Below are 27906 nucleotides of genomic sequence, written 5' to 3'. Positions count from 1 at the left end.
GTATAGAGCCCGCGGCACATGTATATAGGTAGACCGCGAGATATGATACTATTTTTCACGCCGACGGATGTTTGTTTTTCGTCCGTGTGCGCATATAGTCATAGAGATTATTATAAGGCGTACTTAGATATATTATGTCAGCCGTTATCGACCAGGTCTACCTATACGTTCTACAGGCTTATAATTCGTCATCCGAGTGGTGAGTGTAACGGTTAACTAAATATAATAATTATATGCCTACCAATCATTTGTCATTGTAATCATTTGTCGAAGTGTCGGTGTGAACATTTTTGGGTTATTTAAAATATCAAATATGTATCAATACCTACACAAGAAACAAAAATACCGATGAAGTGTATAAAAAAAATCACTTAAATTTTGATTAAAACTTTACGTGCATTATTTGTGCGGTATTCGCTCACTAATGTAAGAGGTACCTATATTATATACTTGCACGGCTGCACGTGTGTGAGGACTGAGGATCAATTTTTTCACACACATTTTAGTATAGGTGTATAGCACACTTGAGGGCTTCAGCTTTTTTTTAAAGTAAAGATGTTCATGAATATGTTTTTAACCTCCACGTATTTGTGGAGGTATGCGTAGTTCCGTAGCTTTGTTTATGAAGTTGTTAAGCAATAAGTCCTGTCTATGAACTTTTAATTTTTAAAAGCCAATTGATAATTTTCATTTAACAATCTCAAGCGGGCCATCAGCGTACCATTCAAATTGTCAGTACACAGTACATGTTTTAGATCGCAGTTCATTGTTCGTCATTCAAAATAAGAGAATTAATAATATTTGTGTATGAAATTATCCGTCTAACCTATACAACAGTAAGTTTCAATTCATAGAAGGTAAACGGCACGAGGACGGATAGATAGTTGCTAAGCGACCGACTGTACAACACACCGAAAAGTTCTGAAACAAAAGGATACCACTGTATACAATACAATTTTGTCACAAATACGATGAGTGTATAAAAACACTGCCGCATAATAAGTGCACAAATTAATACATGTTCGAGTGTCGTTTATAATTACGTTACGTTTGTTATGACTGTTGTTTTTGTGTGAAAAATAATTTAAAATGTAAACGAGTCGACTATTCTCCATAATATAATATTATTTATTGATCACTATTCTATATAGCAATTATTAGTATTGAAATTAAATGTACGATCTTTTTACAGGAATTCTACGTGGATAGACGTAGACATCAACCCACCGATCAATCTGCAAACGTACAACTGCTGTATGATGTTGTCCGATGTCCACGGCGACAACGATAATAAATTCGTGGTCGTAGATTTCGGTTCGGGAACGTCCAGCCCGCAGTTAAAAGTATTATAAATTTCACAATATTATATAACATGTACAACAAATAAAATATTTACTATAAATACCTATAGGTTCATACACATTTGTGTTCTAAATTTTTTTTGTTTTGAATTTTTTTTAGATATTCAAGGGGTTGAAACAAACGCACGTGATATATTTGAACGAAAAACCGTCGGCTATAACAACCGTATACACGGATAACAGCGAACAACACATACCATGTAAGTCACAAATATTTAAGAATCAGAGGCATATACCTATATGGTAATATGGTATTCAATTAACTAAAGGTTTCTCATAAGTTATATATAATAGTACCTACCTAACAGAAAATAGTATTTGAAAATTTGTAATATAAAATTTAATAATAATTAATAAACCAAGTACATGTTATATAATATTGTAATGTAATTTTACTCACATGTTTTACCTTTATGGGTATTAATTATAGGCATACCTATATATTAAACGTAAAATACTTTAATTTAACATATTACATATTATACAAAAACTATTCGGCTGCTATGAATTCATTTATTTTTTGAAAATTAAACGAATAGATTCCTTAAGTTATAGATTATAAATGTATTATAATATATTAGGTAGGTTCTTAGGTGGCTGGGTTTGGGTATACATCAGTATTCAGTAGGTACCTATTGCTACCTAGTACCCATTGCGTAGTTTTTTGGTAAGATTATTAATTTACTATTTAGTAAATTTGAAGTTAACTTACCTTATTTGCAAATAAATGTTAAAAATCCATTAAATTCTGATTCATTATTATCATATCCAGTGACATTAACATACATTTATGTGCACCAACTTGTATTGGTTTTGTGCAATTTTGAGGCAAGACTCGTTCAGCAATGTTTTTAATTTAAATTAAAAGTAATAATCTACATATACATATATTACCAATATCATATCCTATCCAGTAGGTAGTTATATAATTTAATCTAAATAATATTAATTAATATTTTAACATTGTGATTTCTGGTAAATTGCTTAATTGGTGGTTATATAATATTTAAGCTACGAATTGTTTGCGTCTATTGAGTAAAAAAACACTCATTTCTGTTATACAGTATGTCCCAAAAGTCACCCTTAGTATCTCCGTAGTTTTCTTCCAAAATAGGTATAGCTATGAAATAGATTGTCATAAACAAAATTCGAGAGATAGATTAAATTATGCAATTCGTGTCTTTCTAACATGATTATTATTCTTAGAAAAGCAAAAACATAATATTCTTTAACTTAGTAAATACAATTATAATATTATTTTTTTAACTGTTTTCAAAAATATGATAAAAAAAAGGTTAGTCGGTGTCGTTCTGCTGTAGTGCTGTACAGTATAGGTTAAACGTGGATCACTGTAATGGATGGTGTTAAATTTGAATTGAATCATATTATAAAATCATTGTATAAGAAAAACGATTCTGAGCGAAGACTGTCAGTCAGCCTATGATATTACTAAGTATATTTGATGATATTATTGTGAATTAAGTAATTTATATAATTATATATAACCTATTTACGTGGAACCTTGTTTAAATTTTCAATCCTTAGATATAAAAGTTGAACATTTTATAAATTTTTAACTACAATATTATTATGAGATTATTTATTTGTTGAATTTTGTCAACATTTGAACTTTAAATGCTTATAAAATAAAATTTTGCATATTTATTTTTAATATTTTTCAATTGCTATAGTAACAATATATCAGGATCCGTGTTTTAAATTTTCACTTATTTTTACCCAACAAATAAAATGTTATTGACAATTATAGACAAAAAAACTAAAAAAATTAAAAACTGACAATGTCCGTAAACAGCTCAAAAGGAGTCAAAATATTTTCAAAATGTTATGGTGTATAGAAAATGAAAATATAAACATTCGGTGAAATTTTTATGTATTTACAGTCATTTGTTTTTGAATTACAACAAAATAACAAAATATCAACTTGAAACGCTCATAAAAATTTAATTTGATTTTCTAGTAGACATTTTTTTTTTTTGGATAAAGGTAGACAAACTTATAAGGAATCTTGTATTACATTTTCAAATATTAGATTTAAATAGAAAAATGTACAGTGATAATAACAATGTAACAATGAATTTGGCGGGAATTTAAAATCGAGAGAGCGTGGAATGCAGTAGACTGATGTCGAGAATATAGTATGAAACACGTCGTGGCATTCGTGGAGTCCATTGGAATTCAAATTTCAATGGATTATGGACGTACTACACTACTACGTAGACGATCAATATTCGATATCAACATTATTGACCGTGTTAAGTTTGTTTTTAAGTTAATATATTGAAAATATCAAAACCGTTTTGATATTTATTAACGGGTTTTGAATTTTTATTGATGTCAATAATGTTCGAGTGCCGCTTTTGGTAGTACTGCTTTGGTAGTTGTACTGCTCGTTTACATTTCGATAAAGGAGATCACTATTGGACAAACGGGAGTCGGCGGTACCAGGGTCGCATGAGGTAGTCGCTACTGCTACTCGTTCTCAGTTTTGATATCGTCGACACGCGGCATGCATCGGCGGCGGCGGCGGCAGTAGCCGTTCGTTCAACAGCCACCACGATCGCAGCATACGTTCCTGTTACATATGTACTATTCTTTGGCGTTAAAAAATTAATTTATATATATATTATTTTATTAATTAATCTTTTTTTCTCATAATCGATTCTACAAAGTCCAGCTTAGCCAAACCGTGACTGACTTTTATTATTAAAATTACGCTTATTATCAATATTATAAACATAAAAATGATTACCTAACTATACTTATAATACTAGTTAAAATACTAGTTGGACTTCGTATTAAATCGTCATATTAAATCAACATTCTTATAATATAATTATTATTAATATTATTTTTCATATCTTATACAAATACATAATATACGATTATATTATACAACACGTCAAATAAATATAATTGTTTGTATAATATTATTGTATCTACCTACTAGGCTACGCTAATCGTTACTATTGTAGCCTGTAGGTTATATTATAATATAATATTATCAATATTAGGATGATTTCATAAGAATATTATTGAGCAGTACAGCGCTGTCCCGGAATTTTGTGAGGCCCTGCGTGTAGGATTTGGATCATCAAATAAAAAATAAATAATAATATCCATTAGGTACATCAGGTTCACTCGAAACCTACAACTGTCTGTAATCTGTATAACCGTCTGTACAGGAGAGCGACTTCCCGTACCTTCATCGAGTAAGTCACTGCAATATATGTGTTAAATTTGAACATTCAATTATAAACTATTGCATACGAAAAACTATTCCGAGCAAAGACAGCTGTCAATCTGTCAGCCCAACAGCCTATATAACATTTTATAATATAACCAAGAATATTTTTGATATTTTTATTTGTGATATATTTAAAATTTAAATTGCTACTGTAGTAATTTATTTTACTATTAGAAATATGGTATATACGTTGAATTATTATTTTCCGTAAACATTGCATTTACTTTATTATTATAATAGTATATTGCTATAGTCTATATTAGTATACATTTATGATTTATATCATATATTTATTATATAATATTGTTATTAACATTTGAATCAATACCGACTTACCACGGAAAGATGTGAATACGTTTGTGATATAATATATTATTGATATATTATATAAAGCATAGGAAATAGCAAAAAATGAATTTAAATGTTTTGAAAATGTCATTGTATATTTGTATATATAAAGTTTTTATAATATCTGAATAAGTTTCAAATCCCCACAAACAATAATTTTAAATTACAACAAAATAACTGAAATTGTTATTTTGTGTTTACCTATAAATATTTAATTTCAAGTCTTAGCTACGAAAATTTAAAATTTTATATATTATTTTTTTGTGCATAATTATTTTACTTCAAATGCAAAATGTAAAATATACCGTGCCTATGTATCTTAAATTGCTATAAAACAAAATCTTATGAGGAACCTTACTGTATTTTTAATCATACCAGAAGAAATAACGGATAGTCCTAACACTATATTTGTAAAGAGGAAAAATTCGTTGACAAAATATTGCCCAATTGCATTAAACATATTACTAAAACAATATCGCCTAGCACATAATAATATCTTAAAATCATTTTCTCAGACGCACTGTGATTTTTATTTAAGCTCGCCCAAACGCAAACCTCTCAAAATAATATCAAAAAAATTACCTATACAATATAGGTACGTGATGTTATGTTTTCTAATGCAGATTAAAGACCCTCTTCACATGAAAATTAATTATAGTTTTACAGCCACCTCTTGTAGTACCTAGGTTATTCCACTTATTCAGTATTCTGATTTTAGTACCATTTTAGAATAAAATAAATATAATGTAATTTAACTAAATTTTAACGTGAAAATCGCAAAGTAAATCTAAAAAGCTAAGTTTATTTATGATAAAATAACTAGGAAAGTTATTGTATACCTACCTAGCTACTTTGTGAACCGTGAGTCGTGAGGCTATAATAATATACCTAATGTTATTTAAATATTTAATATGTAGTATTTTATATATGAATGAAATGTTTACTGCTGCAGGTGTAGCTGTAGTGATAAAAAATGAGATATATTTTTACCGAAATTGTAAGCCCTATCATAAATATTCAATTCAATCGACGACAATAAGAGATACCGAAGAATGTAAATTATGGCAAGAGAGTGAAGATGCGTTCGATCTGCTAAAACGTTTGCAAGTGTTGTCGTCGACCATAGGATTCGTGAGTCTATCGACAACGTCACAGCAAATGTTATGCTTAAACGAGTGTCATGTCAACGAATATTTTGAGAAGTGCAGGAAAACTAATCTAGTCAAACAAGCAAGTACCTACCTATTATATTATTGATTTATGATTAGGTAGCTAAATTAACTTATTCACCGATGCTCGTTGTTGATAAATAATACTCTTAATGTATAATGTTTAGCACACCATAACATGTGTTACGGAGTTGAAAAGGAATATGAGCGATGTACATGGCGTCAGTTGTCTGGTAATAGCAACCACCGACATGATCAGCATACTCGATACTGAATCGTTTAAAATTTTACCCGATAAATACGAGGTATATTATTTAAAAAATATATTATTATCAAAATGTATTTTAGAATTGTGTTATATAATAACATATTTTCCCTTGCAGTTTCCCTGAGTTAGTATTTAGTTAGGTATAGGTAATTGAATTGATTATACATACTATGACGAAATCCAGGTTATATAATATTATAACTAGCTGTATAACCCGACTTCATCCGTGAAAAAATAAACAAATATAAAATATAGTACTATATAGCCATATATAGTGTACAATCAAAATTTTACGAAAAATATGTTGTAATATTTTTCGTAAAATTTTGAATTTAAATAATATAGTAATAATATAAATATATAATGATCAGAAATTGATATTCCATGCACCTGTATATACAGTTGCAGGGCGAAACAGCGTATATGTCTGCTACTGGGCTGTACGACGTCGACTATAAGATCCTTGTAGCCACAAGAACGGGTCGACTTTACATTTTTTCTAAATCGTCGACGAGCGGTTTCAAAGTCGAAACGACACATGCGATTGTGGCTGTAATACTCCGAATCGACAAGTTCATTTGTTGCACTATAGACGGACTTTTACAGTGTTATACTCTAAAGGTGAGAATATATTTGGTACAAGTCATCGTTGTTGTTATCTAGCTTATACAGTTGATAGTTAATAGTTATACTTTCATATATACATTCATGAACAAAAAAAAAAAATTAGTAAAAACTAAAATTCTGTGTACACAGGCACAAATCTAAAACATGTATTAGAGGAAATTAATATTGATTACATTAACATGTATTATTACATTATTTTATTATTAATTAATTTATTATTATTTTAGATAGGTTTTACAATAATGTGTGTGTGTTTTTGTTTTAGTAGAAATCCGTAGTCTGTAAACACGAAATTTAGTCGAAAAAATACTTAGATTTTCAAATTTGGAGGTGTTTATAGAAGAAAATTTGATATAGTTGGTACATTTAAGGTCAAAATGGAAAATTCCCAGTAGTTTTCATAATGTCGGGAAAAACAAAAATAATTTTTAATAATATTAATTTTTAACGTAAAATCACTTTTTGACAAAATCGATTTTGTTTTTTGTACCTAGTACCTAATTCAAAAACAAATAACCGTCGATACTTTAAATTTTCAGTAAACGTTTTAATTATTTTGACTCATTTTGAGCAATTTTTTTTTGCTGATTTTTATTTTTTTCTATAAATGCCTATAAATTTAATTTTTTTTGCTTGGTCGAAAACGTTGAAAATGTAATATAAGATTCCTCATACCTTGTTTATACCAATTAAAAAATATCAAAAATATATACTTACAATGTCTAAATAAATTCTTCAACCAATAACAATTTTTGTTATTTTGTAGTAAATTATTTAAAAATATTATTCGTGAAAACTTTAAACTTTTAAAGTAGGTATATCTGTATATTTTATATGCACAATGCCATTTCCAAAATGCAATGCTTTCGGTAAAAATTAATTCAATCTACTGTGTAGTGAAATAAATTACTTTAATATCAATAATTTCATGAAAATATATACAGACATATATATAGACAGGCTGACAGACACGTTGAGCTCATTCAGCACTTTCAGTCTCTGCACCTACATGACGAATTTTTTTCATTCACAACTCTGTTTATCTAATTACAGTGTGTATCTTTATGGAACGTTAAGTTACCTGGAGACCCTACGTCCATGGTGAACATGTATGTGCAAAGTATGTCACTCGAAATGACAGTCGTGTCGTGCAACGTGATCAACGCTGATGGACACTCCAGGGGGTTAGTTCTCATGTATTGCGGTTCGACGGTGATCCACAAGATTTCCATGCCAGATACAGTGACTTGCATCACATTTGGGAGATTTGGACAAGAGGAAAACGCTCTGATCATGATTAATACCAGTGAGTACTTATTAGCGATAAACAGGGCTGTGGATTTAATAATTTGCACAATTGTGAACATATTGTGAAAATATATCAAAATAAGTGTGAATATAAATCATAAAATATAGATACATTATTTTTTTCAAGACATAACCATTTTAGTTTTCATTTTTTTATGCTTTAATGATTTTGTATTAAAATATTTGTGTTTATAAATCTATGGATTTGGTGCTTATTATACCAACGAGTAAAATATTTGAAAATCAAATTTTAAACATTCATTTTTTAAGTTCATTTATTTTTCATAATAGGTTAGACTTGTTTAAATACGTTTTTAATATTTCAAGTATACATTGTTTATTGGCAAGAAATAATATCTTTAATGTCATAAAAATAATTTTGAATTTGTTTTGCATACTATTTCTGGAATTCTCAGTTCACATTTTTCTTTTTTTGAGTACAAATATTGCGCGAGAATACATTTTATAGTTTTATTACATTTAACTCGCAGTGCTGACGATAAATTATATAGTTAATAAATAATAATTAAACCTTTATGGTATGGATTATAGCCACACACCACAGCTAATCGATAGATATACGACATACGTATTATAACTAGGAATAATATGATAATGACTGACTTAAATGATTAAAAAAATATTATTAGACGGAAAAGTAGACATAAAACTCTTGAAACGAACAGCGACGTTCGACTTGTGTGTTCGCCCGACGTTGACGGCGCACGTCCAAGGTAACTTGAGCATACCCAAGAGAAGTAATGTGTTCATAGAACAGACTTTACGAGAGAGAGAACACTGTAAGGGTAAATAATAAACAAAATATCTATTCGAAATTCGAATGAATCTCTTAGCGTTTTTGTTTTTGTTTTTATAGAAATGCACGTACGAACTCAGCAAACATGGCAACTACTGCAAATAGTAGTGTCAAACGAACGGTTGAATTCGATCAAACAAAAAGTTACAAGCCAATTTTTACACACGTCTGCTCAAGTATAAAATGTTAAACAGTTCCTGGCGATCAGTGGTGTTCGCCGGAGGGAGCCTAAAGGGGCTACATTTTTATAAAAATTCTCAAAAAAAATATTTGCCAAATAATTAAAATTAAAAAGGGGAGAGGGTTCCTGTTTGAAAAACAGAAATTTACAGTGATACAAAAAAATCTCAAGTATTCGAAAATACAAGTGTATTAATTCTAAAAATCAGAGTTTGAATATACCTATGCATAATTTAAGCATAATAAATTAGGCCAGAATGCTAAAAGAGTCACCTTGTATATTACACATATTCCGAAAAAATATTGATTACCTACATTACGTGTAAATGTGACAATGAGACATAGATATAATAGGATTTTTACCAAACATAGAGATTAATTAGTTCAGTCCCTTTTATCAAATCCTGCGGATACGCCACTGGTAGCAATGTGACATTATAATGTAGTACCTACCTATTATATATTTTAATAGGTAGGTAGTCGTATTTCGGCATAAATACGCCATGTCACATGAAATGTATGTTTTAGCTTTTAGGTCTGGGTCCACGTTTCAAAATCCGTTTTTTTTTGAAAAATTTGGGTAAAGACCCTTTGATGGGCATCAACGTTGCGTTTTTATACAACGCCGAGTATCATAGTATAGAATCACCACGTTGCAGGGTAAGCTTAAATTTAAGAAGACCGAAGACGTCATACCAGTATATTTTGACTTGTTTTGGTATTGCTCACGCATAACATATCAAAATTTACATTCCACAACATTTCCAATCGTATGTTAAATAGTGCAGTGAATTGATCTATAATCAAACTCAATGATAAGAACATTATCTGTTTATTCTCTCATTTGATTTTTCGGATATTTTAATTTTTAAGCGAGTTATGAGTACATAGGTTGATTACCTATGTAGAGTAAAAAACCAACAGAAGAATACAGATTATATGTTCTTACCTCAAACGCTGTTTGTGGGTCAATTCCATAGACCTATAAGATTAGTTCAATTTATTTTAATATTAAAGCTAACCACACAAAATTATAACAGGCAACAGCTGAACGTATATATTTTCGTACGTATTACGTTAGTATAAAACACAATCAAGTATTAACACATGCGGATTAGACGTCTTTTAACATTAAAATAAAATATCATAGTTTCTTGTGTCACACAAGTCCGGGTTAGGGGGATTCAATCTGAACGTTCGGTCATCAGTCTAAATTAATATCAATATTATATCGTTCATATTTTTTTTATATAGGTAATATTTTATTGTTTTGCTCTAAACTTAATTATGGTAATATTGTTTATTAAGTATTCCCTAACGTTAAGTCATTATAAAGTTATGTGTAGTTATAGACACTTCAATGGCATACTATACAATGTTGAATTTTTTATGAAAATTGGACAGATTTTTTTTGTTTACTGATGGGGGCACCTATGTTAGTTTTAGTCCTTTAAAGGACTTAATCTGGGCTTGTTGTAATTTAATTTTACATTATTGACATCCGTGAAGTTAGCCATGCGATTTTATTCGACTACATTGCAAATAATAGTTACATATAGATTAGATGAGCGAAGTAAAAAATGTTTGCAGAATATAGCTAACTATACTAGTACACGAATATGTATAAATTATCTGTTAATTATTCACAACAGGTGCCGATTATTGTTCCGGGGACGGAAATCTATTGCGAGACGTTTGTTACTTGTTGCACGTACGGCGGTTCCGACGACCGAGCAATAGACATCATAGTCAACCGAGGAACTAACGTGATGTATAGAGCAAAAGTCAATATGCCAGTTTGTGAGTTAAAAAAAAACTTTTGATTACAAAAAATTATTATTTATTATTATCAAAACGTTTCCATTTTTATAAAACTCTTACAATATCATTTATTATTACACTTAAGACATTCTCATGGGTAGGCACTAGGCGTATATACCTACCTACTTAGGTACAAATATCCTATATAATTCGTTCACAAATTACAATATTATTATAATATACGTGTTTGCTTACAGATAATATTCAAACCAGTAATCTTAGTGAGGAGTTAAACGATATTATGTCATAGTGAGTAACATCAACATAATTTTTGTTTAAAATTAACATAAGTACTTAACATTCTAAAATTAATGATTCTTCTAGTACGAAAAACACTTATTTTTTTATAGATCAGTGTCAATTCAAGAGTCTCATTTTGGTATTTTACAAATTTGATTGTGTAATGGAATGGCCAATAGTCCAGATAAAGAAATACCGATCGCGTCAGCAAGTGACGTCATGGCCATTGCATATTCCTGGCGCTCCTTCGGAACCTGCAAACAATAATAAGACGGAGTTTGTTTTCGTAGGTATATTTTATTTATACAGGATAATGATTCTTCAAGCATGTTCACCTATTTTACCCTTTAATAATGCATTTGTTTAAATTCTGATATTTTGAATTTTTAAGTAAGTACACTCAAATATAAAATTTTTTTATAACATTTAAAATCTTCTCTAGTAATACAAACTTTTTTCCAAATGAGAACCACCCTTTTATACTGTAAATTGTTAATCAGATGATTCTTTTGAATATTTTGATTCATTTAACGAGTAGTTTCTAACTTATTATACTTTATGTAACAAAGTAATATAGGTTTATATTATATTTAAATTTTTTGGTTACAGTATGAAATACTTTTGAGAAAATTTGTTTTACATTTTAAATCTTAGCTAGGTATACAAATCAGGGACTGGAATCTTTCAAATTTATCGGTAGCGGTTCCAGTACTGGTTTTCTTAAATTAAAACAACTGTTCCGGTTCAGTTCTGGTTTTTTTATCATAAAAAATAAAGGTAGGTACGGTTCAAAATAATTACGTTACCGGTTCCAGATAATTTAGGTACCGAAAAATATAATAATTTGAAATACCTATTCAGAATGCTGGTTTAATTAATAGTATGAGAAATATCAGAAAACTCATATGGTTATACATACTTGATACACAAAACAGTAATACCTACTAATAAATTATGATGAATAAAATAATTTTATTTTTGAACCAATTTAATTTGAAAATTCAAGTTCGGTTTTGGTACATTATTTATTAAAATAAAGGTTTCGGTTCCAGTTCCGGTTCTTAATATTTTAAAGGTTCCGGTACCAGCCCCTGACACAAATTAAACATATCAATAATATTTAACTACAAAATAATTTGCATTTTTGTAATTTTAATGAATGTCTCTATGTATCTTTAATAATATGTTTGAATTACTATTATAAAATCTTATGAGGAACCTTACATTAAATTTTCAAGGTTTTTTGAATTAGCAAAAAAATTTAGTATAGACAATAGTTTAAAAAAAAACTTTCTTATGCATTTATAAATACGTTAAAGTGTCAAAAATATTTTTTACATTTTAACATAAATATATAAAATTGTAATGTTAACATATGGTAAAAATTTAAGGTATCTGCGATTATTTCTTTGGAGTTATGTCCAAAAAACAAAACTGATTTTGTAAAAACTTGTTTCGCTTAAAAATCTAGTTTTTCCTCAATTTTTTTTTTTTGTTTATCTTATTTTACCTCTCAAAGTCTCAAATGCGAAAAAACACATACATCATTGTAAAATCAATATATAAAGGGTGTGGTCATGTTTGGTCAATTATCCTGTATAATATAGTAATTATATAATATTATAAACTATGTGTTGGATATAAATTATAATGTAAATAAAGTGGTTTCATACTTTTTTCATGATATTATGATACGTATTAGCATATGATCCTCCACCTAATAAACCTTCGTATCCTATTAACGCAAATATTATGTATATATTTGGCGTGAAAGAATACAGCGTTTCGATTAAAAAGTATACGACGTTGAGACCCTGAAATTGAAAAAATAATTACAATCACACATTTTTGGAAATTACTTTAAAGTTTCAAATTACATTAAATAATAATCAATAAGAAATATTAAAATATGCACAAATAAAATTTTAAATTTAAAAATATTTTTTTTCGTTATTGTTGAATTTTTAGCCTACTTAAGTTATTATATCGATCATAATGTATAAGAAATAATGATACCTGTAATATTGTCAAGATCCAAATTTTTTCGATCGGAAACAGGCTTACTGAAGTTCTAGAAGTGAAAACGCCCAACTGGTATATGACTTGGTACCATCTGTATTGTTCTGAATGTGTCAGCCATATTTTTTCAAAATAAACCAACTCGAACTGAAAACAATCAAATCTGTTAATATGTACAACATGAATTTTAAACCAAAAGTAACTTTTATTATGTGGAAAACTTACCAATCCCTGATTGATTAAATACTCGAAGAAGTACACTAACCCTAAAGGAATCATAAATTTCAACAATTTGGGTATGTACGAAAACTTATTCGAGAAACTCTGATTGTTGGTACTTGGATCTGGAGAAATGCTAGGCATCGTTGGAATTTCATCTTTTTTCGGGTGTTCTAATAATACCCAAAATCTTAAAAAAACAATTATTATTTTTAAATTTTCCAATTTATAAGATCAAAAAGTAAATAATGAACATGTATAATTTCGATTTTTTTTTCGTTGTCGAAACGAACAAAAACTGATACTAAAAACGGCATCATGATTTCATGCATTTATTATTTAAACTAAATTCGTTCATTATTGTTGATGTGTATTTTTGAAAAACAAATAGACTAAACATAATAAAACTAAACAAATAGGTACTTACGACACGCCCATTAAAAATGGTACCGAAAGCATTAAGTACATCGTCGTGGACGGAGATAAATGGAAAACGCCTGTTAATCCCGCATAAGTCAACGCTCCTAATATACCAGCAGCACCCGTTCCAGAAGCCCAAGATGTAATTACAGTTCTGCAAAATAAATATTTTAATCAAAAAATGCAACGAAAATGTCTTATAAAAATGACATAGTTTCTGTCCTTCCGTTGAAATTGTCTTGCACAGAACACGTTTTACTACCGAATCTATACTTAAGAATGATGATCGAATACTCATCGTCATGTGTTCCCACGATATTATAAGAATACTAGCTGATCACGCACACTTTGTTGCCCGTAAAAAATTACAACTCTTAAAAAAATTGTTCAAAATTGTTCAACTAATTTCAACTCATTGCAGTAAGTACAAATCAGACACTCAGCCACCTTTGTAGGCAATGTGATAAAATTCGATTTGATACATGCTTGTATCTGATCTGCCTGATAACCAATGGCAAGTGGCAACCAATAAAATAATAAATACCAATTTCTATTAATTATTTCTCCTATAAACAATAGCAACCATTTATAAACAAAAATTTCCATCGTAAATCTCAAATTTTCTGTTTGAGCACCTCTTTGGATTGGACTTACCGAGTCCAATTGTGAATCTAAACCTTCCTCTTAAATCACTATCAATTAAAAAAAATCGGTTTTAATGATCTAAGCATATAGGCAGACAGCGGGACTTTGTTTTATACTATGTTAAGATTAAGTGGTAAAATATCGATAGTTAGATACATATCAAAGGCAAGATCGACCAATAATGTGAGTTAATCTAAACACGATTTTTGAGATCGGGAAAATTATATCAGAATACAATATGTATGTACATATGTATTAACCATTAATGTATTATGCATTTAACTATGTTAATAAAATTGTTAGGTGTATACATATCAGTGTAAAAATCCAAAGTTTAGATTTTTAGGTTTTCATATATTAGTTTGAATAGTATGATAGGAATGGAAAATTAAATAAATAGTTCACAGATGAAAGTTTTTCTAGCATATTCTAGAGTATTTCAGGGGTTAGGAAATATTAAGTTTTTTGTAGTATAAGGGGATTCGGGTTTAAGGAGTTCGGTATAGGCAATTTCGTAAACCGTGTATACAAATCATGTTGTAGATATTGTGTGCATACTAACTACTAAGTGATTATTAGATTATAATATTATTATTAGTTTATGATTTTTTTTTTTTACTATTAATGCAATCAGTATAGGAATGTACTTGTGTATTATAATCTAATGTTTATATCTGAGTTTCATCGGCTTATCCATACTTCCATATTTGTTTATAATATACCGGTGGCTTTGCAGACACTTTATGCAAATAAAGTCAATGTAATATGTTTTTCTTTTAGGTTGCGATAAATTTGTGTTCTTATTTTACAATTATTATTAGTTTTTCATCAAACATTTTCTTGACATTCTTTTTATCAATAAAAAAAAATTAATAGTGCATACTGCATAGTATTATAAAACATGTTTTTTTCACTGATTATTTTTTCATAAAAACCATATTTTATAATTTTTAAGATAGTCACAAGGAATATCATATTTTTAAGGTTTTTTAGAGCATTTTCGAATAATAATCTTCCAGTTTTGTTTGACCTACAAATCCGGACCTAGTGGCTAGTATAACTAATAAAGTTATCGATATTCTGTCAAAAAAAAAATTGTCAAGAATAAATAATCAGCTATTCTTTCGAAATATTGAGAATTAAAACCACAATCGAATACCATGGATAATAGAGCCATGGTAGTTATCGATAGGTTTATTCTACGCTGTACCTACTTATAATATATTATAGGCACCTAGAACAACTTTTTGCTCTATATTATGTTCATACCGTTCATAGTTGACCATGTAAGACAAAAGTGTTGTTTCTCCTAGACCTGAAGCCATGGATGTCAGTGCTACACCGAAGGCGGCAACTAGTTCAGTATCCGCTTTTGCCACAGTTATAAAACTAGCGGTTGTCAGTGCAATACACAACGATAGTCTTCGGCTGTAAAAATAATTGTTTTAATTAGGTATATGTAAAATAAGTTGATAGAAAAAAAATTTTAAAAAAAAATCGTATGGTCCAAATAGATAATACTCACTTGATATATAACCCGAAAAATGGTGAGAAAATCTTGATTATCAGTCCAGGCATAATATCGGCCAAAAGTATAACGCCGGTGGACAAATAATTACACTCTCTTTTGAATACATCTTGAGTGGAGCTAATGCTGACTGTCTTTAAAATCAAATTTAATGAAGTTAGTGATGCTACATATTATTATATATTTCATGTCATTTTATCCAGAAAAATCGAAATATTACTTCAAAAAGTATAACAATTTCTATAATTATATTTTTAACCACATCTAAAAAGATAATAGGTATAATAAAAATTTAAATTAAAAAAAAATTAATAGTTTATTTTTTTACTTCATAACTAATTATTTATAAAATAAATCAACATAATAAAATATAAATTATAAATACATATTGTTTTCAAATCATCAATCATCAAAGAGCAGTGATCATTGAATGCGGACACCGATCAATTTTTACGGACCTTCCGTCTAATCAACTTTTAAATATAAATGCATTTTTGAAATGTTGGTCTTAAAGTTTTTTTTTATATATTTTATAAAATCGATAGTCAAAAACAAATCAGAAAAAAATCATTCGTTAAAAGTACATTGGACGCACTAACATGACGAACAAGTCATTTGAACCAAAACGTAGATATCCCATATAAATAAATTATATCATAATACATTTAATTAGCGTATTAATATATTAAACAAAATCATACAATTTTACATATTCTATATGTATTGAAATATTTAAAAAGTTGAATATTATGTTGAACTTTTGTTTTGTCAATCTAACTTTGCAGATTAATAGAATATTACAATTAATAATTATATTAATATTTAGCCAATCTAGTTATAATACTGGATTACTGTCAACTGTATAAACTGTGAATTTAATATTACTAAATAATGTTTAATCCATAGGTATCATACTACGAGTGGATAAGGATATAAGTATAACCATGTATCCTACAGCGTATTTTTATAACTATACCTAATTATGAAATCAATAGTTTTACATAATAGGTACAATTAACATTTAACAACTTTAAAAGTCTGAAAACTTGTTGTTATTGATAATGAAATGAGAGTAACTATTATAGTATATACTATATACCTATTATAACTATTACTGTCACACCGTGTGTAATTCTAATACTTAAAGGTAATTAAAACTTGTGATAGGTGTATGTATAGACGTAGGTATAGCAATGTAGCTTAATATTTAATAATCTATTTTAATATTACCTAACTATATAATAAACTAGACAATAAGATCAGACATTAATACCTACATTATAACTACTATATTATAGTCAGTGTATAATCTGTGAAGTCATAAAAATCATATTTTAAGCTTTAGATAATTTACCTGTATTGAATGAAATACCTAACTACATATTTTCAAGAAGTTTTTGTATATATTTAAAACGACTCAGCTTCCAATATCAGCTAGATATAGTTTTATATTATAGATATTAATATTTTATTTAAATTTGTTTGCCTTTTATGTTTGTAATATATACCTAATTTGTCCAGATATTATTACAATTTTTTTAGGAAGAAAAAACATTTAATCATGATGAACATTGAGTTCAATACAAACTTTAATGTATTAATTTATATTTTTTTAACTATTTTTATTTTTTTACGAATATCATAGGTAATCCTACGTAAAAAATCTGTAGGGACTTACTTAAATTTAAAGTGTATTCGTTTTTACATCTCTATAGTTTTTTCAATTGGGTAACAATATTATATAATAATACAATGACTCTAAGTCTATAGCTATATGCCTATATATACATTGTACATTTAGAATTATAATTTAATTTAATCAATAATGATTTATAAATTATTAATTTATATTTATTCCTCAGAACAAAAGGTGTGGTAATTACTAATTACTATGTTCTAATAATATTTTTATTACACTTTCGAAGTAATAATATTATACATTATGTATTTATACTTACTTCGTTACCTCCCAGTGCTGCTGAATTGGATTTTAAAATGTCATGAGCGCTACTCAACATCACAACGTATCCAAAGTTATTGCAAAGGCCCAAGATCCAGAACGACGCCAAAGTCAAAATATTTGACTTCACCTCGCCGTCTGCCATCCTGCGTTGTGTATATTGTGTTCCGACGGATATGAAATCTATTTATCGGCCGGCGTGGAAGTCAATTCGTGTTCGTCTAAAACTGATGTAAATGGATAAACTTTTAATTGTCCAATAATCAAACTGGTGTAGTAGTTAATTGTTACTGGGCTTACAACACAATGTGACCGTACGTCTGTACAATATAATATTATTGTTATGATATGTAAACGTCGTACGAAATATCCCAAACGAAGATGGTCATGGACGAGGTTTGGTAAGTTATATGGAATAAGGACAAGGCGAACCGGCCGATTGAAAAGCGTCAAACTAAATTTAAATGTTTAGAATACATAATGGGTATACATGTAGTGAGTTCAAAATTATAACCACTTATAGGTTTAAGAGCATACAGAGGTCAAAGTATTTAAGTATCTTATGAGATACCAATTCATTTTAATATAGAATATAAATCAATATAGCTACGACATTCAGGACCGCAGCTAAATATAATTAATATTAACTGCTAAAACAATCTATAAACTGTGTAGCTTATCTGGAAATTAAATTAATCGTTATTTTAATATGAAACCATAATTTTCAACTTGTTACGTAGATAAACCTAACCAACATTAATTTTAATCACAATGGGCGTTCTATAAGTTTTACAAACAATTTATTTCAACTTTCTGAAAAAGAATTGATGATGAAATACGTACAGTTTGTAAAAACACTGATTCTAAAATTAACTTAAGAATTTAAAACCACGAAGATGATTAGATTGATTCGTAATTTTAACCACGGATATTTAAAGTGCGAAAAACTAAAACTATGTTTTTCAAATAATATTATTATGATGACTCGTAACATCTTGAAACTTCCAAATTAAAAACAGTAACACAATATGCTTGGTAGGTAGGTACCTATTACCGAATACGTGATTGAAGTAAGACGAGCAATAGTCGGGTATAATATTTTAAAAATTAAATTTTGTCAGTCATTTATTTTTCGTATAAAAATAATAAATAGTACCTACCTGTATGTATAGGTTCCAATACACTACATTCCAGTTTCCACTTGATATCATCAAATTTACGAGACGTGTATTAAATTTTACTATGTTGTAAAAATTACATAATTATTGTCTTTTAAGGACACACATTTATTTTTAGCTTTTACGATTAGTAGTTAAATATTAAACACGTTTAAATAATATTTAAATTATTTGACTATAAACAATCGAATTAGGCACCTATCGATGCTGTAGTAAGAATGTAATATCTGAATGAAAAAACATACTGAATTGTACTATAATGTATAGGTACTTATAAATCAATTGTGCTAACATTTTATTCGAAAGTCATTTAATGTTTTGCTAGAAGATAGTTAGTGAATAGTAAGACAGTTAATTTACTTACGTCGAATGAGAGTAGTGAGTACTAGAGTAGGTAGTTGGTATTCAGGGCAGTAGGTATAGTCATCAAATTAACATCGAATTATAAGTAGGTACTTGAATTGAAACGTAGCGCGATGACTGAAGAGGACCAAAAAATTTTTTTTATCCAACTGAGATAAATCATTTAAGCTCGAAATCAATAACTATATGCATAGGTTACAATATTACATATGCGTACAAATACGCTTACGCCACATCATGAAATGTTCATTTATACACTGGTTATTGGTTAACAATATCATACATTAATTAATAAACAATAATATAATAATCTTAATATAGTAATAATATATTATGTAGGACATAAGTATATTATATTTTATCTGAGTGACTGCGTGGTAGCTATATTATAATCTACATATAATAATAATAATAATTATTATTATTGTAATTAAGTATAATTTGTAAACTGTTGTGTTAATATTTGATATTATTATATTATTTAAAAAAAAAAATTAGATGAAAATTATTTATCGCTTCGTAAAGGTCGAGTTATTAATTTTAAGACGAAACTTATAGATATTTAATATATACATTCAAGCGATGCGCTAATATCTTTGTGTTCATTATAACAACAGTAGATATTTAAATAATAAAATTATGACTATAATAGTAATATTAGTGTGGTAAAAATGTATAAGTACCTATCTAATATTATAAAAGTGTCCAAGAATCAGTATACCTATATATTTATATAGATATAGATGCCTAATTAGAAAATGTAATTGTTAGTGTAGGTTGTAGGACTGTAGGTACCTAAGTAGATAACTAAAAATAAATTAATAATACAAAATATACTGTCTATAAATTATAATCTGAATATAGAATATACAATCGGACCTAACGACTTTTAAACTTATAAAATACTTTATCCATTTACATTTTTTAATTATTGAATATTTTGATTGTATATATTTTTAATACCTAGGTACTTATTGAAGATAAATAGTTTTTATATAATGCAGATGGATGGAGTCAAAAAGCTAAAAAATCAATTATTTCAACAATGATAAATTTGTTTCGTGCTCAAAACGTTATTTAGAAACGTTAAAATGTTCTTATCATTTCAAAAAAACTCTGTACGACTGTACCAACACCTGTTTAAAGAAACACAATAAGAACTTATATTTAAATTTAAAACCACATATTTTTTACCAATTGATAGATTAGGTGATGAGTGATAATGAATAAACTTTTTAAATAATTATAGGTAAAAGGTAATGTACCTATTGATTTATTAAGCATTATTATTTATACTTATATTATAAACCCCAAGCTTAAATACTCACTCAAAAAAATATATTAAATATTTTTGAGCTGTTTATAGCCATGAGAAATTTTAATTTTTTTAGTTTTTTGAGTTGAAACTTCATTATGGAGAGTACGAAAAAATATAATCGACCGGTCCCGGTAGACATGGTAAAATATTAGGTCTGTATTGGAATAAAATAATAAAATTTTAAATTGAAATTAATTTATTATTATTATTATACAAATATTATTATTTATTACCATAGAAGATAGTGTCGTGACGGGCGATAATCTTTTTTTTTCACGCTCCGTAAGGTTTTAACTAAAAAAAAACTAAAAATATCAAACATTTCTTATGGCTATATAATGACAGCTCAAAAATGGTTAAAATATTTTTAAAAATATGTTGTCTTATATAGCAAATGGTCGTATAAACATAGTATGAACATTCCAAGTACCTTTCTACGATAATTCGTTTTTGAGTCATATACCTACCTATAAAAAAAAAAACAAAATTGATTTGATAAAAATTTCTATTTTTTTCTCCCCAACGCTTTTATAAACTACTGTGAATTATTTAGTTTTGATCTCCCCTCATCAGCTCTAAAGTACTAAGCAGATTTACTTTCCAATCAGAAAAGATGCTGAAGTACACAATTGAAGTATTTTTAATGCTCCAAAAGGTGTAGACAGATTGGAAAAAAACACATAACATTTTATAATCTTAAATCATTATATTCACCACGAGTTTAAAATGTACAAAAAATTAGTCATCTTCGGTATTATACATTTATGAACATCGTAACAGTTTCAATAGATGTGCAGTTAAAAACGGTCAGCCGATTATGATAAATATTAATCTACCTTTGTTTTCCAAAAATAAAATAAATCAAAATTATATTACATATATACCAGATACCTAAACATCACCGAAATGGTGAAATGTATGGAAACTTTTATGTAAGTTAGATGATAAAAATAGTTTTTTTATAGTTAGGTGACTCTAATATGTTTACTTTATTTATTTTATATCAATGAATATTTAAAACTGAACTATTGAGATTTGAGGTTGATTTTTGTAATATATATTTAAAAATAATTCTGAATAGAAATACCTACTTTAGAAGGTACTTATCATCCTATACAAATAAATAGGTACGTACGAAATTAGTTTAAGCATTAACAGTAAATTTTAAAGTTTTAAGTACCTATAGGCTATAACTACTTCGGTAAACATTGTGCGTAATATTAAGATTTCAAGTGCCTGCACAAAAAGTCCATATTTTAGTAATTTTCTATTATAATATCTATACTTGTACGGAATAAACAGTAAAAATAAGGGTGGGGGAGAGGCAAGTAGGAATCCATGGCCCGGGCGCTGTTGGCATAAGAGTATTTTAAGAAAAATAAAGTCATATGAGCATAAAATATGTAAAAATTACCTAACATGTTTTCAAAAAATAATAATAAGGATTACACGCAGACATTCGTTATTTAATACGTTGAACGCCGATGTCAACACGCGTAGTTGATACGACTAAACAAGTAGTTATCTGGGCGCCTATGACCGGTGGCGCTTAATTTTCTCCAGGAATCATGATGGATAAAAATTGATTTGTTTTTTTTTTCAAACGGCACTTATTCCAGCATTTTACTCAAAAAGAAAGTTTTACCAAAGTCGCATTCTTTAAATTTAAAAATATAGGTAGCGTCATAAATTTAAAAAGAAGACTTTCGACATCAGAAATTGATTTATCATTTTTTCTATCATCTATTTATGAATATATCATATATTATCTAAATCAATTAAAAATTAGAGAAACAAAAAAAGAGCTGATCTGAAAAATTATAAAAATGGAAAGTCCGTTTTTAATTGGGACCCCTCAATTATTTTTCGAAAATAGTAACTAATAGTAACCAAGGTCAACACATGTCAAATTAAATTATGTATACATTTTTATTTAAATTTGATAAATTTAATTAGGGGTGGAATATTTAAAGCACTTTGTTTGTCAACTCTATAGTTGATATTATAAAAGGGTTATTACTTATTTTTGAAATATTCAGGTAGTAATTGAGCATAACATTGACCTTTGACTAAAAAAAATAAAAAATTACTGAAAACTCATTACCTAGTATATAAATACATTTGGTTTAATATACTTTATTCTATTATATTTATTATTTATTATCCAGAAAATAATAATCATGATCACTTGTCAATTTTACCATTGTTAATTTATTCATGGTCATTTTATATACTGATTTTTTTCAGCTGTACATAATTTTATTATTATAATCCAAATAATCTTATTGGGGAACATTATACCTAATGTTAATATTTTTATACTTAAGAATTTTTTCAAATACTTCCGAATATGCATTTAGTTAGTTCAAGTATAATATTGACATCATACATATTGTGTATTATATATCTAAAAACAATGGTTCCAATAAAAATATTTGTATTATAAAAATTTTATTTTTTGATTTGTAACTAAACATTTTATTTTGTGGTGACGCCCGGCGTCATTTGCCCCGGGCATAAAATTTCCTAGATCCGGCACTGTACCTACTACCTATATTACTAATTTATATAATCAATGGTAGTACACAGTATATCTACCTAGGATAATATATATTACATATTTAAGAAATATTAGGTAACCACTTAAAATAAAATTTTAAATAAGTTCATCAAACCGAGGATATCGCGTACCTAATGAACAAGGCTTATGAATGTAAGTATATAATATAATACTATATGTAATATATACATCATTATTTAATTAAAAATGTACCTACTACCTACCAGCATAATATATATCTTTATTATATAAAAAAATATGTATAAAATGCAAATTAAAATTTTAAATGAATATTTAAAGACATTTTTCTTTTGCGACTGTTACTACATGTGCAATATGTACATATATAGTTAGGTAGGTCATATTTATAGGCGAAAATAGGGGGCTAACCCTTCTCCCCAAAATTTCCTGAATTTTTCTTAAGCTTATTTAATATCAACATATTAAGGTTTATCCCCCTCCCTAAATATCAAACGCTATTTGCTTATGCTCAATGGTCATATCACATAGGTATCACAGACTCCAGAATATAGGTACCTACTTCTATAGCGGTTTTGTACCTATGCATTTATTCATGAATAAGGTAGCCGCTGTAGGTTATAAAATAAAGTGGAAACATTAATAAACATATTATACGGTCGTGTAACGACATTGTATATAAGTAATTATACATAAAAACGAACCTATAGACTATAGTTGTTCATAAAAACCGGTTTGAACTTAGAATAATTACTGAAATAAATTAAAATATTTAATATTCCTGCTGTTGTTGAGGCGCCAGTGATCATGCCTATAAACTATAATAGGTACCTAACCTATATAGGTAATATAGGTAGGTATACATAGTAATATTTCTTTTATATCAATAATTAATGCATTAAAATATTAAAATTAAAACAATTAATTACAGTTGACTCTCTGTAACTCGAAGCTCAAGGGGAAAAAAAATTCGACCTATTAAAAATGTCGAATTAATAAAATCTTAATGTGTTATTTTTATTTGAAGGAGAATTTTATTTGTTCGAGGTATCGAGAATTTCGAGTTATCAAGGTTCGAATTACCGAGAGTCGACTATATAATAATAATGTAAGCTGTAGCCAATAGTAATCTATTATGAACAAAAATATCAATCGTAAATCTCAAAATCCTTTCTTAAAATATGTCCAATAAAAAAAATTTATAGTATCTAACTTATTGAGATAACAACTATCCTATATATTAAGTAGGACCAAATCGCATACATTGAGCATAATCTTATCAAATTAGTTAAGTAGGTACCTAGTTTAGGAGTGCATTGCGTGTATAAAATACGTTGTAAAAGTGATTTTTTATTATACTAGCTGATCCCAAGCACTTCATTGCCCCATAAAAATGACATATCTTAAAAAAATTATGATTGTTCAATTCCTTTTGGGTGTAACTCGCTGCAGTAAGTGGAACTCAACCGCCCTGGTAGGTAATGTGCGAAAATTCGATTTGACGCAAGCTTGAACCTGATCTGCCCGATTAACCAATAAAATAATAAATACTAATTTGTACAATTATATCTCCTATAAGGCTATAACCAATATCAACTATTTATAAACAACAATTTCCATCGTTGATCTCCAAATATCTGTTAGAGCAGATCCCCGGGTTAAACCTACCGGGTCAAATTGTGAATCTAAATCATCACGGGAACCACTCAACACACAAAACTTTTCATAAAAATCGGTCCAGCTGTTTAGGAATGTACAAAAGACAGACGGACGGACGTCGGACAGTCAAACAAACATTCATTTTAGATCCTGAGCTGAGCGAGGAAGCTATAGCGGTTTTATCCTATAAACAAAATGTCTACTAATGGAGTGCTTCGATTTTAACATAATAGTATCTTATCTCTTAGCCAATTAGACCAAGACGGTACTTTAGAGAGGTAATTTTTCGATTTTCTCAATAGTTTTTAACTCCACGGGAAAAACTAATAAAATACCCTTTTGTTTGTTTTTCTAACACTTAGTTTATCACCATAGAGAAACAATTACAATTTTAAAATAACCGCTAAAAAAATGAAAATGTATGAATTTATAATTATTCAATTTACTATTGAACATAAACATAAGTTATGGATCTAGTTTTTATATAATATTATTTATTAAACAAACTAATCGATCGAAACACTATCCTATATTATATAAGTATCTTATAAATTGGTTGAACAAAAAGTATTTGTATAAGATATTGGTCGTAAAAATTGTTTTGAAATTATATGAAATAAGAGATTGGTTATGAAAATTTGTTGACTTTTGGAAGTCTTACATAAAAAAATTGGCAATTGTTGTTTTAACAAATAGTGTTAAGATTAATATTAAGATAATAAAATCTGAAAATGTTGTAAAAAGTAGGTACAAGCTTTATTTTATACTTATAATATTTATTATACACTTACATATTATATAGTTCTAACAATTTCTAAAAATGTTGCTTTGATTAAGCATTGAAATATGTGAAACTGATTTTTGTCATTCTCTCATCTTGTTTTCAATGATGCAAATGACAAAACATACTTTGATTCGGTTTGCTACTGAGCCGATCAATCAATAATGTATAACATTAAACACTACAAATTATAAAAAATTAGAACACAAATGTGGATGTACTGACCAAAATAAGAGAATCAAGATCTTTAATGACTATCATCATAAAGCGATGGCGATGGAATATGATGGAAGACAAAAACTAGGTACCATAAAAACCAAGAAATTTGTACGTACCTCAATTGAAATAAAGATGCAGGGATAGATCCTGGGCCCCATATGAGTCTCAGTTGGGCCCAGTCTTCTTCTTTCTGAGAATTGAAATAGATAGATTATGATAATAAGATACTTTAATGGTTATGCCGTATTAAAAAAAGCTTGATTAAAATCATGAAAAATGAAGAACAAAGTTAAATGTTGTAAACCTACATAATACCGATTGAAAAAAAGAATTGAAATGTACCTAATATGTATTAGAGTACCTATATAATTTGTCTTTGTTTATTTTAATTATTTCTCATTTAACTATTGTTAAAATAAATAAATATTTGCAAGCATATTAAGTTAAATTATATAGTAATCTCCTCAGCTATATTTAAGAGGACGTTATACCCGCATGTGTTGTCTCCGTCTTACAAGTGCATAACATAGCAAATTATACACTCAGCAGAACACGTGTAGCTCCGTTGGTTTAAAAATTAGAGTGAATTGAACTCTTATATAATTAAAGGTTAGATTATTATTTAGACAACCTCATGAGATTATTAGTATATTTTAATTTTTAAGTGAGTTATGAGTACTTTAAGATGTACAAACAATTTACAATTTTAAAATACTCATAGTGAGCTTTAAAATAAAAATATAATAAAAATCCCATGAGATTGTCTGGATAATAATCTTACCTTTAGATTTTATAAGAGGTCAATTCCTCTAATTTTTAAACCAACGGAACTACACGTGTTCTGCTGAGTGTAGAATTTGCTATGTTACACACTTGTAAGACGGAGACAACACATGCGGGTATAACGTCCTCTTAAGATAAACATTTTTATATTATTGAATGTATCTATCAATGTTCTTATAACTGGTGGCATAACTTTTGATACCTACTATGAAATGATAGTTCTATTGTCGGAAAAAGTTTTCTTCTGACTAATACTTAATATTTTTTTAGTTATACATTTTGATTAATATTATTATAGTTCAAATAACAAACAATCAACTAGTCAAAAGTCAAAACAACTAGAAAAAAAATGTAATCATATTTGAAAAATATGTATTGAAGTTATCCTCTTAAAAAAATACACGTATTTCATTAAACTAAAAAAACATATTTTTTTTAACAATGTACATATTATTACAATCACCATGTTTTTGGCATATATAAAATAATTGTACTTCCAAATGTGTTTACTTTGTTAGATATTGGTTTTTTAAAAAAAATATTAAGTTTATAATATGTGCACGTGAAATAACAACAAATAATTAACAATTTATCATGGTGTCTCCTCCTCCCGCACTATTCGGACACAATATGTAAAAAGTATTTTTTATATTTTGCCTCAAAAAATAAAAATATAATCACTAATTTGTTTTATTTATCCGACTATTAGTTTTACTTACCTACTACCTTCAATCTTTAATATAAATAGTATTGTCTATTTTATTATAATATTTTTGATTAATATAATAAGATTGTACTCAGTGGAGTATATACAAATTATTTTTCAGTATGGGCCAATTTATCACCAGTCAAGCATAGCACAACTAACACA

The 27906-nt window shown here is 27.9% G+C and overlaps 2 protein-coding genes across 10 annotated transcripts; one reads left to right on the top strand and one right to left on the bottom strand.

Annotated features, from left to right (window-relative positions):
• The first annotated feature begins 17 nt into the window (after window positions 1–17).
• On the top strand, window positions 18–11654 carry LOC100162204 (Bardet-Biedl syndrome 1 protein). 2 transcript variants are annotated; one of them, XM_016804866.2, is made up of 13 exons: window positions 18–199; window positions 1193–1343; window positions 1462–1561; window positions 5927–6204; window positions 6311–6448; window positions 6814–7032; window positions 8092–8344; window positions 8997–9152; window positions 9224–9339; window positions 9872–10003; window positions 10996–11143; window positions 11362–11413; window positions 11515–11654. In XM_016804866.2, coding segments are annotated over exons 1-13 (1809 nt in total). In that variant the 5' UTR covers window positions 18–134; the 3' UTR covers window positions 11516–11654. The 2 variants fall into 2 exon arrangements, with proteins under 2 accessions (XP_016660355.2, XP_029343319.1); XM_029487459.1 differs by lacking the exon at window positions 18–199 and adding an exon at window positions 216–1091.
• Window positions 11167–27350, bottom strand: LOC100160081 (battenin). 8 transcript variants are annotated; one of them, XM_029487470.1, is made up of 11 exons: window positions 27242–27338; window positions 26369–26442; window positions 21485–21517; window positions 18194–18422; window positions 16233–16369; window positions 15977–16135; window positions 14070–14216; window positions 13649–13832; window positions 13421–13570; window positions 13078–13218; window positions 11167–11658 (listed from the first exon to the last, which is right to left on the bottom strand). In XM_029487470.1, exons 4-11 carry the CDS (start codon window positions 18338–18340, stop codon window positions 11536–11538), a joined length of 1188 nt encoding a protein of 395 aa, XP_029343330.1. In that variant the 5' UTR covers window positions 18341–18422; window positions 21485–21517; window positions 26369–26442; window positions 27242–27338; the 3' UTR covers window positions 11167–11535. The 8 variants fall into 8 exon arrangements, with proteins under 8 accessions (XP_029343330.1, XP_029343335.1, XP_008183680.1 ...); XM_029487475.1 differs by lacking the exons at window positions 21485–21517; window positions 26369–26442; window positions 27242–27338 and adding exons at window positions 18496–18649; window positions 19356–19435; window positions 19738–20000; XM_008185458.2 differs by lacking the exon at window positions 21485–21517 and having other exon boundaries at window positions 27242–27350.
• Between the last annotated feature and the right edge of the window lie 556 nt (window positions 27351–27906).

Source organism: Acyrthosiphon pisum, chromosome X (genome assembly GCF_005508785.2).
Source record: "Acyrthosiphon pisum isolate AL4f chromosome X, pea_aphid_22Mar2018_4r6ur, whole genome shotgun sequence".
In the NCBI taxonomy this organism is placed as follows: Eukaryota; Metazoa; Arthropoda; class Insecta; order Hemiptera; family Aphididae; genus Acyrthosiphon; species Acyrthosiphon pisum.
The sequence above is the reverse complement of the archived record's forward strand: the minus strand, read 5'-3'. Positions and strand labels throughout refer to the sequence as shown.